Source organism: Nycticebus coucang, chromosome 17 (genome assembly GCF_027406575.1).
Source record: "Nycticebus coucang isolate mNycCou1 chromosome 17, mNycCou1.pri, whole genome shotgun sequence".
NCBI lineage: Eukaryota > Metazoa > Chordata > Mammalia > Primates > Lorisidae > Nycticebus > Nycticebus coucang.
This window is the reverse complement of record NC_069796.1, coordinates 26,781,953-26,797,219: the sequence shown is the minus strand read 5'-3', so window position 1 is coordinate 26,797,219 and position 15,267 is coordinate 26,781,953. Positions and strand designations below refer to the sequence as shown.

Genomic DNA, 15,267 nt, shown 5'->3' with positions numbered 1-15,267 from the left:
TGATTTTGTAACTCCACCTTATCACACGTCGGCAACCTCTTTACATCTTGATGGGCCAGATGTAGTAAACATTTTCTTTTAAAAGGTTGGCAGACAAGCTGAGAGGAGCTTTTTCATATTACAGACACAGGCCTTCTATAACCATCAAGTACATCTTCCCAAAGGGTGGTGGGCATTTCCAAATGCCTAGATGTGATATGTTATTTCTCTCTTCTGGAATCAAAGTCTGATAGAATAAAGAATGAAGACCAGCAACCCAATGGCCTGCTATCCATTGACCTGTCATCATCCTGGGTCACCTTCCAAGCCCACTAATGCCTTTGTCCATCTTTGTTAGGACTAAGTGGGGCTCACCCAGTTGGGACAGAGTGGTCACACCATGACTCAAAATGCACACCTCTATGGCCCGAGGAGGTGACTAAGCTTGCCACCATGCGCCTGTCTTCTCTGCCCACCTATCCCCAGTGGCCCTCCACAGTGCTGGGGTGGCTGCCTTTCCTCCTGGCCCACCACACTTGCCAACACCCCATCCTAGAAGCTTAGCAGGGCTTTGTGTAGGGTGGGCAGGGATGGGCCAGGAGATCTGGTGGTTAGCAGACTCCAGACTGAGAGAGGACACAGAAGTCATTAAGTCAGCAACACAGGGTGGGGAGGGACATTTGCAACTGCTTCCAGGCACAGGCTCAGCAGCAGGGCAGTCATGGCAAGGCTTCAGGTGTCTGCAGGGCAGAGGCTATAGCCCATCCCAGGACTCTCCTAGTTCATTGCCATGCCTGGAGCTAGAGGGCCCTATGGGAGCTGGCCATGTTCCACATCTCACCTTGCTCTATGAGATAAACTTACATATTATATGTAATTATTTTCACATACAGTGTTTATGCTAAAAAGCTACTGAATTTGAAATTATTATCAGAAAGACATGAAGGCAAAATTACATAGATACATAATTAAATATTCAAAAACTTTAACAAAGGATTTTTCCAAAAAGTCAATGTTATTTGTAATTGTTTTGTGCATTCCTTTTATTAAGTTCAGGAAATTCTCTTGTATTCTTGGTTTACTGACATTAATTTCAAAATACGGAGGTATAAATGTTTTTGGTCCCATGTATCATTTTTGTAATGCTTAAGTCAGGGTTATAAGTGTACCTATCGCCCAGATAGTGTCATTGTACCCCTTCAGTGGGTTTTTGCCCATCCCCTCCCCCCACCTCACTTCTGCTTAATTTTCACTGAATTTTTCCAGAGTCTCTCTGTGCACATGTGTGCCTCACTTCATCCCAATTTAATACTGACTACATGTGGTGTTTGTTTTACATTCCTTAGATACTTCACTTAGGATAATGATCTTCACTTCCATCCAAATTTTTGCAAAAGATGCTGACTCATCCTTCTTTATGACTGGGTAGTATTCCATGATATACATATACCACATTTTATTAAGCCACTCATGAACTGATGAGTGCTTGGGTCGATTCCACATGTTTACAATTGTGAATTGTGCTACAATAAACATTCAGGAGTGTCAGGGTGGAGGGAGGGTAATGGGTGGGGCCGCACCTTTGGTGCATCTTAGAATGGGCAGAGGCGAACCCTACTAAATGCGGAATACAAATGTCTACATACAATAACTAAGAAAATGCCATGAAGGCTACGTTGAACAGTTTGATGAGAATATTTCAGATTGTGTATGAAACCAGCGCATTGTACCCTTTGATTGCACTAATGTACACAGCTGTGATTTAACGATAAAAAAAATAAAGAAAAAAATTTTTTACCCCCTGGGTAAAGACCCAGTAGTGGGATTGCTGGGTCAAATGGTAGATCTCCTTTTAGTTCTTTGAGGAATCTCCACACTGTTTTCCATAAAGATTGTACTACTTTGCGTCCCACCAGCAATGTATGTGTTTCTGTCTCTCGGTATCCCTGCCAGCACAAATTGCTTTTGGACGTTTTTAACAAAAGCCATTCTAACTGGGGTAAGGTGACATCTCATTGTGGTTTTAATTAGTATTTCCCTGATGATTAGTGATATTCAGCATTTTTTCATATGTTTGTTGGCAATTCGTCTGTCTTCTTTGGAATAGCTTCTGTTCTTGTCTTTTGCCACTTTTTAATGGGGTCATTTGTGTTTTTCTTGATGATTTGCTTGGGTTCTTTGTAGTTGCTGGATATTAGCCCTTTTATTGAATCTATAGCTTGCAAATATTTTTTTCCTATTCTGTAGGTTGTCTGTTCATTCTGTGGAGTTGATTATTTCCTTAGCTGTGCAGAAAATTTTTAATTTAATCAAGAGACAAAACACATACTTTAGCACCATTTCATGTCTTTGGTTTTTGTATCAGAGTGATGCTAGCCCAATAACATGGATATGGCAATTTCCTCTCTTCTCTTTGTGTACAATTGATATAATTTCTTCTGTAAATGTTTGGAAGAATTATTAATTGTATAGCCACCTAGGCATGAGGTTTTCTTTGTGTGATGATTTCACAGTTGGGATTAAATTTCTTTAATAGCTATATAGTCATCATACGCTTTTCTGTTCTTGCTCAAGTAAGCTCTGGTATTTGAGCCTTTTGAAGAATTTGTACATTTTATTTTAATTAGTGAATTTAGTGCCATAAATTGTTTATACTATTTCCTTTGATCTTTTTAATCGTATAGAATCTGCAGTGATGTACTCACATTCCTTCTATTGGTTATTCATTCTTTCTCTCTTTTCTCCTTGATTACTTTTGATAGAAATCTATCAATTCTATTGATAGTTCCAAAAGCCAGATTGTGTCATTATTAATTTTCTCTGTTGTTTGTCTGTTTTGTATTTTATTATTATTTCCTTACTTCTGTTTACATTAAGCTTCATTTTCTCTTCTTTTCAGAATTTCTTAATATGGAAACTTAGAGTACTGATTTAAAAACTTCCTCTTTTGTGTGATAAGCATTTTATTGCTATACATTTACCTCTAAGAACTACTTTAGCGGCATCCTACAAATTTTGATATAGTGTGATTTCCTTTTCATTTCATTAAAGACACGTTCTAATTTTCCATGGATTTATTTTTTGAGCCATGTGTTATTTCAGAACATTGTTTTAATTTCAAATATTTGAGGATTTTCAGATGTTTTCCATTATTAATTTCTAGTTGAACTGCAGTGTGTTTGGAGAACATACTTTGGATGATTTTAATGGGCCTTTTTACAGGACCTCAGAAGACAGTCTGCCTAGTTCTTGTCAAGTGCATTTAGAATATTTACAAGACAGACTATGAACATGTGTTCTGCTTAAATGGGTGGTGTGTCCTTTAAGTGTTAGTTAGAACAAGTTGTTGAAATATAGTTCAAGTTTTAAATATTCTTGCTGATTATTAGCCTATTTGTTCTCTAAGACTGAAATTTGGACATTTCCAAGTACAATTGTGGATTTATCTATTACTATACTTGGTGCTATGTGCTAAAGTCTTAAATATGATCCAGTTTAACATTTTATAAGCATACATACTTGTATTTAGTATTATCATGTCTTCCTAATGAATCAACCCCTTTGTCATTATGAAATGCCCATCTTTATCCAATATTTCTTGTTCTGATGAGTATTCTTTATAATATAAACATAGCCATTCCAGCTGCCTTTTGATTAATAAGTACTTACTATACGTTTTTCATGCTTTTACTTTTTAAGCTGCCAAAGTAGGTTTCTTGTAGGGTCTTGCTTTCTGAAAAATAAGATTTGACAATCTTAACCTTTTTAATTGGATTTTTTTATCATATTTCATGTAATTATCAACATTAAGTTTAAATCTTATTTTACTGTTTCTTACCTATTCATCTCATCTATTCTTTTTTTTCTTTTTCTTTTTACCTGACTCATTTAGATTTTTTTTTTTTTTTTTTTTTTGTGGTTTTTGGCCGGGGCTGGGTTTGAACCCGCCACCTCCGGCATATGGGACCGGCGCCCTACTCCTTGAGCCACAGGCGCCACCCTGACTCATTTAGATTAATCATGCATATTCTTGTATTACCTTTTATCACCATAATTGGATTATTTGCTATCTCTCTGTTTATTTTTCACTGTTTGTGTGTATGTATTTAAGTTTCCATGGTCTATTTCCAAATATTATTCTGCCATTATAATAGAATAACTTTACAACAGTATTCTTCATTTTCCTCTTCAATCTTCCATGGTATACTTGTTATGCTTTTACTTCTGTGTATGGCATAACATGCAAAATACAATTACTGTTGTTGTTTGCAATAGTCATTTTTAAGCTTAGTTAAAAATAAGAAAAATATGTATTTTATATTTATTAATATATTTGCCATTTCCACTCCTTTTAATTTTTTGTCGATTATAATTTTCGTTTCACTTTCATTTTCATTGAAGAACTTCCTTTAACATTTCCTGTAGATGTTCACATTTATTTGTCAGAGAAACCTTTATTATGGCTTCATGAATTTTATCATATGTATACATATTAAGAATTTATCTTCCAAAATGGATGAAATGAATAGACAATATAAAGGAGATAATTGCAATTTCTAGCACTGAAAATATTTTAAATTTAAAATAGGAGGATAATAACTGCAATATAACATTGTTCAAGGGATGTACATGTACAGCTTCCCTATGTGGAAACCTAAAAGCTAATAAAGATAGTAGCTAGTAATCAGAGAAATGAAAAATAAAATAATAATTATATTTTTTATAATTATTAAGCCAAAGAAAGTTAGGATATGAAATAGTAATAACATCATGTGTTGAGGAAACACAAGAATCTTTATGAAGAGTAGCAATGTGTGTGCTGCTCACAGGCATATAGAGTGCTGTGTGAAGGCTGCTGGAGGCATTTTGAAGAACCATTGAGCACTATCTATTCATTATATATATATATTTTATATACATATACACCCACACACATACAAACCCTATGGTCTAGTAATTCTGCTCTGGGTCTACAGCAGAGGGATAAAGAGTCTCTGAGCCCTCAAAGTCATTCTCCATCCACAAAGAGACATCATGGAGACATTCATTATTCCCCAAGGTGGTAAGAAGTTAAAGATGAACCAGGTGCCCGTCATCAGCAAGTGAACATATTAAGAAAGTGTTCTGCAGCCGATCCAAGCAACATAACAACATGGATGGATCTTCAAAACAAAATTCCAAGAGAAAAAATTAAGAAACAAAGTAATATTTATATCATGCACATAAATGAAAATATATTCCTCTTACCCTGTTATTTTGAGAATGACTGAGTTTCTTCCAATAAACAAATACATATAAATATTCTGAAATCAATGGTATCTATGTTCAAAATATTTTCTTCTTGTAGATGTTGACGAATGCCAGGCTATTCCGGGAATATGCCAAGGAGGGAACTGCATCAACACCGTGGGCTCTTTTGAATGTAGGTGCCCTGCTGGTCACAAGCAGAGTGAAACTACTCAGAAATGTGAAGGTGAGTGTCTCTCCTTGGGGAAACTTGCCTACTTGTTGACTTTATATTCAAGAAAAGCATATCCTCATTTGAAATTCTGAAGACTATTGATCATAATTATAACTCTTTATTTTAATATAAATTATTGGTATAACTCTAGAGTAGTTCTGCATTGGTTGATGTATTACAGCCTTAATAGGTTTGATGTAGAAGAGTCATTGAGCATTTTGTATCTAGTTTATTATGGCAGTTGCTGTGTTGTACTGAGAATGGGAGTAATCCAGCCATTTATGTTTTTCCTTAATAGCTTTCCACTTCACCTATGAAATTATGTAAAAGATTAAAATTGAGGTAGCAAGAAGTCCAAGTTAAATAAAGTATCACTTGTAAAATGATGCATTAGTAGTTGCCACTGTGTCATATATTATAATTTTCTTTTTTTTTTTTTTGAGACAGAGCCTCCAGCTGTCACCCTGGGTAGAGTGTGGTGACGTTACAGCTCTCAGCAACCTCAAACTCTTGGGCTTAAGCGAGTCTCTTGCCTCAGCCTCCCAAGTAACGGGGACTGTAGGTGCCCACCACAATACACAGTTGTTTTTTTGTTGCAGTTGTCATTGCTGTTTTAGTTGGCCTAGGCTAGGTTCAAACCCGCCAGCCTCAGTGTATGTGGCCAGCTCCCTACCCACTGAGCTACAGGCATTGCCTATAATATAAGTATTTTAATTGTCATGTCGAATATTGTTGCTTGACTAGCTACCTAGTGACTCAGGAAGGATTTGGAAATTACCACTAAAAAAAGAAGATCTTGCTCAAAGATATTTAAAAACTAATAATTTTCTGGATTATGAATATGAATTATGATATTGAAATGTAAGTGGCATCAGTATTCTTCAAAAAGAAGAAATTTACTTTTGTTATATTTGTCTGTGATCAAACTCTTTATCATTATTGTAAAATTCAAGAAAATTCTAGAAATATGTAGCTTCAATGATCATATAGATTCAGAACAGTTTTGACATTTCTAGTAGTTTTGAAGTATACAATTATCTTTTCAGTTATTGTATTTATTAAATAAATTTATTTCACTAAGGTAGTTTTCTAAAGGCAATAGAGTATAACTATTGCAGTTTCTTGGCAACATAAATCTTTTATCAACTCAAATTAAGGCTTTTGTTCTTTTCTTTGCCAAAAGGGAATATTTTGCATTATTTTTTTGTTGTTGCTTGGAACTAGGCAAAGTTGAACGTTTAGTTATAGAAGGTAAAAGGGGATATGAACTATTTTATTGACAAGAAGTAGGATGTGGACAGTGCTATTTTTTCAACACCAGAAACCATAATCCCGTAAACCCATGATACGTGTCTCCTTCTGTATTTCCATTTTCCTTGGCTCATTTACAATTAGCTCCAAATTAGTCTTTATAGTTTTATTCATTTTACATTACTCTAAGTTAGTTTCATGCTCCCCCCGAAAAGAAGGTAATGAAATGTAGTTGATTATTGAGGGCCGAGTAAGTTCTCTGTGAAATTATTTGTAAGAATGCCCACGTATTTTATTCTACTTAAATATAATGTCAATAATGAAAGTCCATCTATAGTGGAAAGATTATAAATAATGCTTGGTAGATGGGAAAGGTAACCACATTACCTGAATGAGCACAGGAAATGGACCAGAAATTCAGGGAACTGCAGCATTTCTGGTGTTGCTCTTCTTGTGCTACTTTCCGTATTTTCCTTCTTAGTTATTGTTGGTTTTGAGTTGGTTCTATCGATCAAACTTTTGTCACTCCCCTTCACTTTTTACTTCGGGAATGATATCCACACTTGATATACTTAGGAACAAAGACAATATTTGATTATAGGTGAAAAGGCACGGCCACGGACTGATTATGGTGGTTGTGACGTTTCTGTTACACATCAGTGTATTCTTAGTTGAAAATGGAACAAGGCCTTTCTATATTACGTTTCATCAAAACAACACACAGAGCCAAGCCAGAGGTTGGAGAAGGACAGTGCAACCCTTTATTCGCCACTTGTCCATGTCCTTTAGAAAGGGGGCAATGACACCATGTGGGCACCACCCCAGAAACAATCCGTCTGTGTCCTTCCTCCCTTCCTGCCCAGGCAGCCAGAGGGAACTGTGGGGTGCAGTGTTTGAGATTGGTGGGAAACTGCAGACTTACAAGAGGTGGTGATTAGAATTCAAAATCTAAAGGTTTTATGAAGCTTTCACTTGTGTCTAAGTCACGTTTATCTAAATGTCAAGGAAGTGGCTACTATTGATTTTCTTTAGATAATATTGTTCTTTTATGTAATAGAGCAAGTGTTATTTCATTATATGAAATTATCCAGTGGTAATTGGTAATGTAACATATTTCGGAAAGACTATGAACTGTTGCTACACTTAGTGGCAGGTTTTGAATTGCAGTGTATCTGTAAAAATGTTGCCATGAATTTAAAGTTAATGTTTGCTCTAAATAAAAATATAACCACAGCAATCATTTCTGATCAGCTGTTAAAGATCCAGGCATTTTAACTTCTTATATGAATTACAAGGTGAATGTAAAATACGGCAGCATTGGCAATTTTATTTTTAAATGCTGCCCTTCCTGTTTTCATTATAGGACATTTTATATACCTGTTCATAGAGCACTGAAATTCTCTAAAGAAATCTCTTCTGGTCTTTTAAGTTTCCAGATAGTTTAAATAAGAAGGATCACTCCAGCATTTTGGATCCGAGTGATAAGAAATATGGCAATATCCTTAACAAGAATCTAATTAGCTTATTAATTATTTAAATTTCTTATTGATATTTTGTATGTGTACTGACTGGCTCACCCCACCATTTGAATAAGATCCTGAGGACAGAGACTCTGTCTACTACCGTATCCCAGAGCCTTGAACAGTTTCTGGTATGTAGTAGGCTCCTTATGAATTTATGTTGATTTATTAGAAATAGGACACACAATAATTTAATTTATTTGAGTTGGGTTGGATGGTTAGAAAGGAGGTAAAAGGTGAGCCCAGTGCTAAAATTATGCTGGGAAAGAGGCTAATGATGGTGTCAAGGAAATTTTCCCTTTACATTTTCTTGATAATTTGATCTTGCTGTGGTTGCCACTGAAAGCTCGATAGCATAAACATTAAATGCAGTTTGACGTTTTTGGGTCTTCTATTGTCATTATCCTTCTTTGGTCACCAGGAGGTTATGCTTCTCAGGTCAGAGGTCTTTGTTTTCTATGTGAAAGAAAGAGAAATGTCTCTGTTCATTCATTGAGATGCCTCCATTCTGAAAGACTTGCTCTGCCAAAAAAGTCAAGTTAGAGCTTATATAGCCTATACCAAACATCTTTTTAATGCTAGAGGCAGTATTCATTTCTGGATTTGGTGTTTGAAATACATGACTCCATATCTGTCTTGGAGATTGACTTTGTTTTATATCATTTGTCTGGTATGCTCGCCTATGACACTCCCCCCCATGTTCAGATGTAGACTACTGTCTAAGCTGCCCATCTGAGCCCAGAGCAGAAAGAAAGGTGCATTTCTATTTTTCTTTCTCTCTCTCTCACTGTTGAATTGCATGTGTGCATCTGAAAAAGAATCAGTTATTTTCCCTCTTTGCTTAGAGTACAAAATTTCATAAAACCTCTCCAGATGCTCACTGAAATCATGTCTTATTTCTCCTGAGCCAGTTAGGTTCCAAAATCTAATTTCCTAATTCTGTCAGACAGTAAGTAAAATGATTCTTTAGTGGAGTAAACCATTTCTTCACATCCAAAGAGAAGGCTGTTTCAGTTATTCTTTTTAAACATTCATTTATCGTATTCATTTAATTTTAATGTGAAAAGGAAGCAGAATACATCTATATAATATGAAAGGCTACATCCAAACACTGGCTAGCATTTTTTTTTTAAATAAAATATTTTAACTTGAATTTCATTCCATGTGGATAAGGCACAAGTAGGTGCCAGATGTCCCGACGTGATCCCCTTCCGGACTATACCTTCTTTAACATTCCTGGAGCTGGTTATTCTTTCCTGGCTACGTCAGAGGCAGGGAAAGAGCATCATTGGGTTGGAAAGTTTCCCTTCAATGCATCTTTATGTGTCACATAGTTTTCTGAAATTTCTTCTGAAGAGTTTTCAGCTTTGTTCCATTAACACAGCATTTTGTTGTTTGAGATTTGCAACAACAAATATATTTATTTATGCTCATGAAACTCATAAAATTTGTTAGCACAGTCTGCTTTTGTTCCAATCTGCTTTAATAAACAGGGGAAAATAAACTTACTGTACTAAACTGACAGTACTTGTTGTTACTCATATTACTCAAAAGTATATTAATTTAATTTTTCTTAATTTTTTCATCATTTTATTTTTAATTTCAGGTTAAATTTGAGGGTACAAAGAAACAGCTTACCATGTTTGCATTTGTTAGGTAGAGTCTCTCTTATAATCATGTCCCACCCCCCAAGAGGTGTGCCGTCACCCTAACATTGTGCCCATTAAGTGGGAACACACCCATCACCCTCCCTTCTCACCCGCTCCACTCTCTCGTTCCCTCTCCCCCCACCGTGAATTGATGTAAGTTTTTCTCTTACGTGGGCATGTATTAGATCATGTACTGGCTTCATGTTAGTATTGAGTACATTGGATAAAAATAAATACCATTGACTTTCTCAAAGGGAAAGCCACATATTCAAATCAAGAATGAAGTAAGAGAATTATTAATATTGGAAATAGGCAAGATTTTTTAGGTCATAAATTTAGAAACCATGAAGATGATCATCTTTAAATATTTTAAAAAGAAATTTATAACTTTGTAGTTAAAACATGTATGTTCCCTTTATCTTGTATAAGACAGTGGGGCTCCCGTAATCAAACCTACTCTTTGCCCCATAACAAATAATTTATTCCTCTGTCACTTGTAGTTTGGTTTGTTTGTGTGTGTGGGTTTTTTTCTGGGTGGGGGGAGGGGGGATACAGAGTCTTACTCTGTAGCCCTGAGTCTAGTGCTTTGGTGTCATAGCTCATTGCAACCTCAAACTCCTGGGCTCAAGCGATCCTCCTGTCTCAGCCTCCCAAATAGCTGGGATTATAGGCGCCCACCACAATGCCCAGCTACACATTGTAGTTTAACTTTTTTTGCCCGACTCTGTCAGCAAGTTATGTTCACCAAGTAACACATTAATAAGAGCTCATATTAATTGAGCACTTGCTATAGTCTAGACTATACGTAATCTGCTTTACATGGGTTATATTAAATCATCACAACAGAGCTGTGAGGTGGGTTACTACCATTAGCCCACTTTACAGATGAGAAAGCCGGGGCACAGAGAAGCGAAGTAACTTTCTCAAGATTATTTGGGTAAGGTGGTAACACGAAGATTGCTCGTAGCCAGGTGCTGTTGAGCAATCAAAGGTGGACCTGCCCAGGACCGTGCTGACGGGGCGCTCACGGAGACCTCAGTATCGACAGGAGCACGGGTCTCCCTCTGCCTGTTGCACGTTGTGGTGGTACCCCGGGACCTCGAGCAAGGACGGAAGGAGACACAGTTTAGTGATCCTGGCATTGGCTGGAGATTATAAATTGCATGACTAGAAAAAAGCATTATTTCTGCCCTAACTTGATAAAGGCTAAAAAGGTATAGGTTTTTGTAAAAGTAGCTGAGATCACAACAACATTAGCATCCTTTTTTGGCTGATCATTGCTTGGTGCCTGACTGAGGAAAAACAAGCTTGATACTCTTTGCCCCTAGGGTGACCCGCACCTCATCCCAGGCCATGTGCCATTCAGCTCTCTCCCCAGGTTGGTGGAGACCTGGTGAGGGACTCTGCTCCGACGCAAGGGGCTAGCTAAATCTTCTGGACTATTCTTTATGTCTCTTCCATGGGACACCAGACTCATTCAGATTAAGAAATAATACAGTAGAAACATCGGTATTGCCAAACATTCCCACACTGTTTGTTCTTTTTTAAATGGATCTACTGGCGTTGATTCTCAAAGCCAGTTTCTACCTGCCATGTTTCCTCTGTGTGCTCAGCCAAAAGGACATTCAGCAGTCTCTGTTTCTCTCTCTACATATATACATATATACACATATACACACTACTTGTAATCAGATAAATTGGTAGTAAAAGTTCTTTGCACTAAGGAATCTGCTTTCTTTAAGGTGCATTTACATCGGGAAGCAGAGCATTGAATAGCCTAGAAGTTTCTTCCAAATTCATTTGGAGAATGTGTATTAAGAGTTAAAATCTAAAATGGAAATCTAGAAAGCATTTTTGCTTTTATAACCCATTTGAGAAGGGCATACGAGCAGTGGTGTTTTTTAGGCTGACTTTTAGGAGTTCCTCTGTGTCTTATAAACAGAAAGTGAGACCAGTGGGGAAAGAGTGATAGGAACTCCAAGGGGTAGCCAAGCGGCAGCCCAGAGCTGACAAACGAGGCAGAATTAGCACTTATCACCTCCTAGATATTTATCAGAAGTTGCCAATCCAAACTCTTTTCGTTTCTTACCACAAATGGCTTTTACTAGTAAAACACATGTGTTAAGTATCTTGGACACCACCTTGACAGTATTAGTCAACTACCGCAGTATTTCATGAGGAATTACTGAAGTGACATCACTCTTTTAATTTTAACCTAAACAAAACGGTTTACATGGAAAGTCGCACACGTATTAATAGTTTTCTGTCAAAGACTAGACGAGAAAGAGTTCTTTATTTGAGGCACGGTGGGGAACATACTCATTATAAACTTGATGTCTGAGGAGAAGACATATTCCACCAAAAAAATTATCCGACAAAGGATAGTCATCTTTAGGATGTGATCCAGATTGTGAATCTAGACCAAAATTTCAAATATCCAGATCATATTTTGACTTTATTTTACAACAGATTGATTTTCCAAACTTTTTGATCCCACTAACAAGAGGAAAATTGTAAAGAGAAATGACAATTTAGTTTTCAGTATAATTCAGAGACTAAGCGTGGGAGGGAAGACAGCAGAGGGGCCAAATGTCAGGCTCTGTGCCCCAGCTGCAGGCCTCCTAAGAACTGGGGCTTCTCATACACATTAATGCCAGAATCCTGACAGGAGGGTTATTAATGGTCTCTTCCACCTGGGGGTGTTATTGTGATATGTAAGATAATGCATTTGGCACTTTAGGTCTTCGTTAAAGAGTTCAGGGAAAGCACAAACAAATGAATTGTGAAAGAGTTTTGATGTATCATTTCAATGGTGCCTTTTAGTACAGTTGCCAATAACTGAGCTCTTTTAGAAAACTAACGCAAAATTTAACAATAACAAAAGTTTTGTTATTTTTAACAAAAATTGGACATATTTTTCCCTACTCTGATGGAAGTGTTAACAGGCAATGAAATGATCCCAGATCCATCATGCTGAGGGAATGTGGAACGAAGGATTCAAGCTTGTCCGTTAATCCCTGACTGCTCTCAACCTGTTTTTACACTCTTTGTCCTAGTCTTACCCAAATTAGAGCAATGGACATTTGAGACCCGGAGGACTTGATTTATTTAGCATAAGACAATGGTCAGGAAATTGCACTTTGGTGGAATCAGAGAAATATTCCCAAATGTTGGGAACCCATGTTGTTTCCTCAGGGTCATTCGGTATTTAAACACTTTTTAAAAAAAATACCAAAAAAAAAAAGGCATGGTAAACTAATTCACATGATTCTTGCAGTGCAATGTCTGCTGAAGATCACTGGAAAAAGTGAGAGTCCCAACATCTTTCTCAGAGACATAAAATAAGGTGTGTGTTAATGACAGAAAAACCTATTTGACTCTGGAATGAAAGAATCAGATGAACACTTTCGACTTTATCTCTAGGCCAAAAATACATATAAACTGAAATGTACTTTCATTTTGCTTATGAAATAATGGCTCGATACATTTTTATTTTCCTTATTAAATAATTGCTATTTCATAGTGGAAATGAAAACACAATAATGCAATAACACAGGCCCAAATAAAATGCTCCTTTTATTATATATTATGTGACAGTTTCGTTATATACATTATATATTCTGTTAACAGACAAAAAGGAGAAAGAGGGAGAGGGGAAAGGAGGGAGGGAAGGAGAAAGAAACACAGGGACGCAGAGAGAAGGTATCTCATAAATTACCGGTGCCTGGAGGAAATTAGTTTAAAGTAACATCCTGCCATGGTCAAGTAAAAATATAACAAAACTTGAAATACAGTGTTTAGATCCAGGACTACACTCCTTGGCAGTGCTGTCACTTCCATGTGTATACACGGTATGTTTCAATACGTCTGTGTACACACACTCTGTGTATACATGTATCTGTGTATACATATGGCTATCCATGGTCTGTGTATACATACGGCTATGCACGGTATGTTTATATACACTATGTGTAGACTATATTCACTACCAAGCATTGAAAAATGTATGAAGGACTGTAAACATTTTTATGGGCTACTAATTTATTTTAGATACATTCTTAGAAATATATTATGGCAATGTACTAAAGTTGTAAAAGACAGAAGGTTGTGCTAATGCTTAGATTATCTTCCGTTCTCAGTCCCAGGCTCAGACCTCGCTCCTTATTTTAAAGCCATCTTTTCCTATTTGGCTGTAAAATGTTTCCCATCGATACTTTTCCTCTACTGGATTTTAATACAACTAATTATATTTTAAAGATAGTATTTAAGATTTTGTGGATTTTAACTTTCATCGCAAGGGTAAATAAATGGTTTCTCCAGGCAGTTGGGTTATTCGTTTCCAGAACACAGCTGTTTTAAATAGCCCTTATTTCAGAGGACACAATCCCAAATAAATAAATAGGTAAAAAAAATACATTCGGTTATAGTATGAGAAGGTTTCTTTTAATGTCATGTCAATATGAAGTGAGTGACTGTGATTTTATGTGAGCTTTGGTTTTCCGAGAGGGCTGCAGTTTCACATTTTACGTGTCCATGTGTCTTTTGGGGTTTAATTATGAAAACCATGTGAGGTTTTATATGAGGTATATTTTTGTCCAGATCTAGCAGCAGCAAACCCAGGACACATGAAGGGCTATGGTGCAGGGTTATCTTGTCCTGTAAGGCCAGAATGCTGACCAGTGGCAGGGGATGGTTTAGTCGCTGTTTACCAACAGCTGCATTGACATTTACATTCAATGTGAATGTCATTCACATTCACATTAAATTTACTGTGGCTTGATTGAACTAGCTATCATGGATGCTAATCTGAAGTATTAACACACTCCTTAGCCATAAGTTTCATCTTCCAAATTCTTGGAAATGCTACCAGGCCTATGTAAAATTTCTCTTCTCCTGTTAGTGACAGAATACCATAATAGTTCTATAATGTAGAAGCCAAGAAGTGTTTTGTTTTATTCTTTTTTTTTTTTTTTTTTGAGACAGTCTCAAGCTGTCACCCTGGGTAGAGTACTGTGGTGTCATAGCTCACAGCAACCTCAAACTCTTGGGCTTAAGCGATTCTCTTACCTCAGCCTCCCAAGTAGCTGGGACTACAGGTGCCCGCCTGGCTATTTTTTGGTTGCAGTTGTCATTGTTGTTTTTGCTGGCCCAGGCCGGGTTCGAACCCGCCAGCCTCAGTGTCTGTGGCCGGTGCCCTACCCTCTGAGCTACGGGCACCACCATTTTCATTTTATTCTTATCTCTGTAAGGATATTGGTAAAGACCTGTTATGTAGCAAAATTGTATTAAGTATTTGATAGTTCTTTAAAAAAGTTTGTAAAAGAGAGGATCGTAAAAGTGATAGATCCTTTAGGGTTCAGTTGAACTTAAAACTTGTATGTTGACCTTCATTTTCCAATCCTTTGAA

At 36.8% G+C, this 15,267-nt stretch overlaps 1 protein-coding gene across 1 annotated transcript in view; it reads left to right on the top strand.

Moving 5' to 3' along the window:
• FBN2 (fibrillin 2) overlaps nt 1-15,267 on the top strand; it is a 267,961-nt gene that overhangs the window by 84,183 nt on the left and 168,511 nt on the right. The window contains exon 7 of the mRNA XM_053567017.1: nt 5,327-5,452. Coding sequence (XP_053422992.1) covers nt 5,327-5,452 — 126 coding nt within the window. The remainder of the gene's footprint in view (nt 1-5,326; nt 5,453-15,267) is intronic.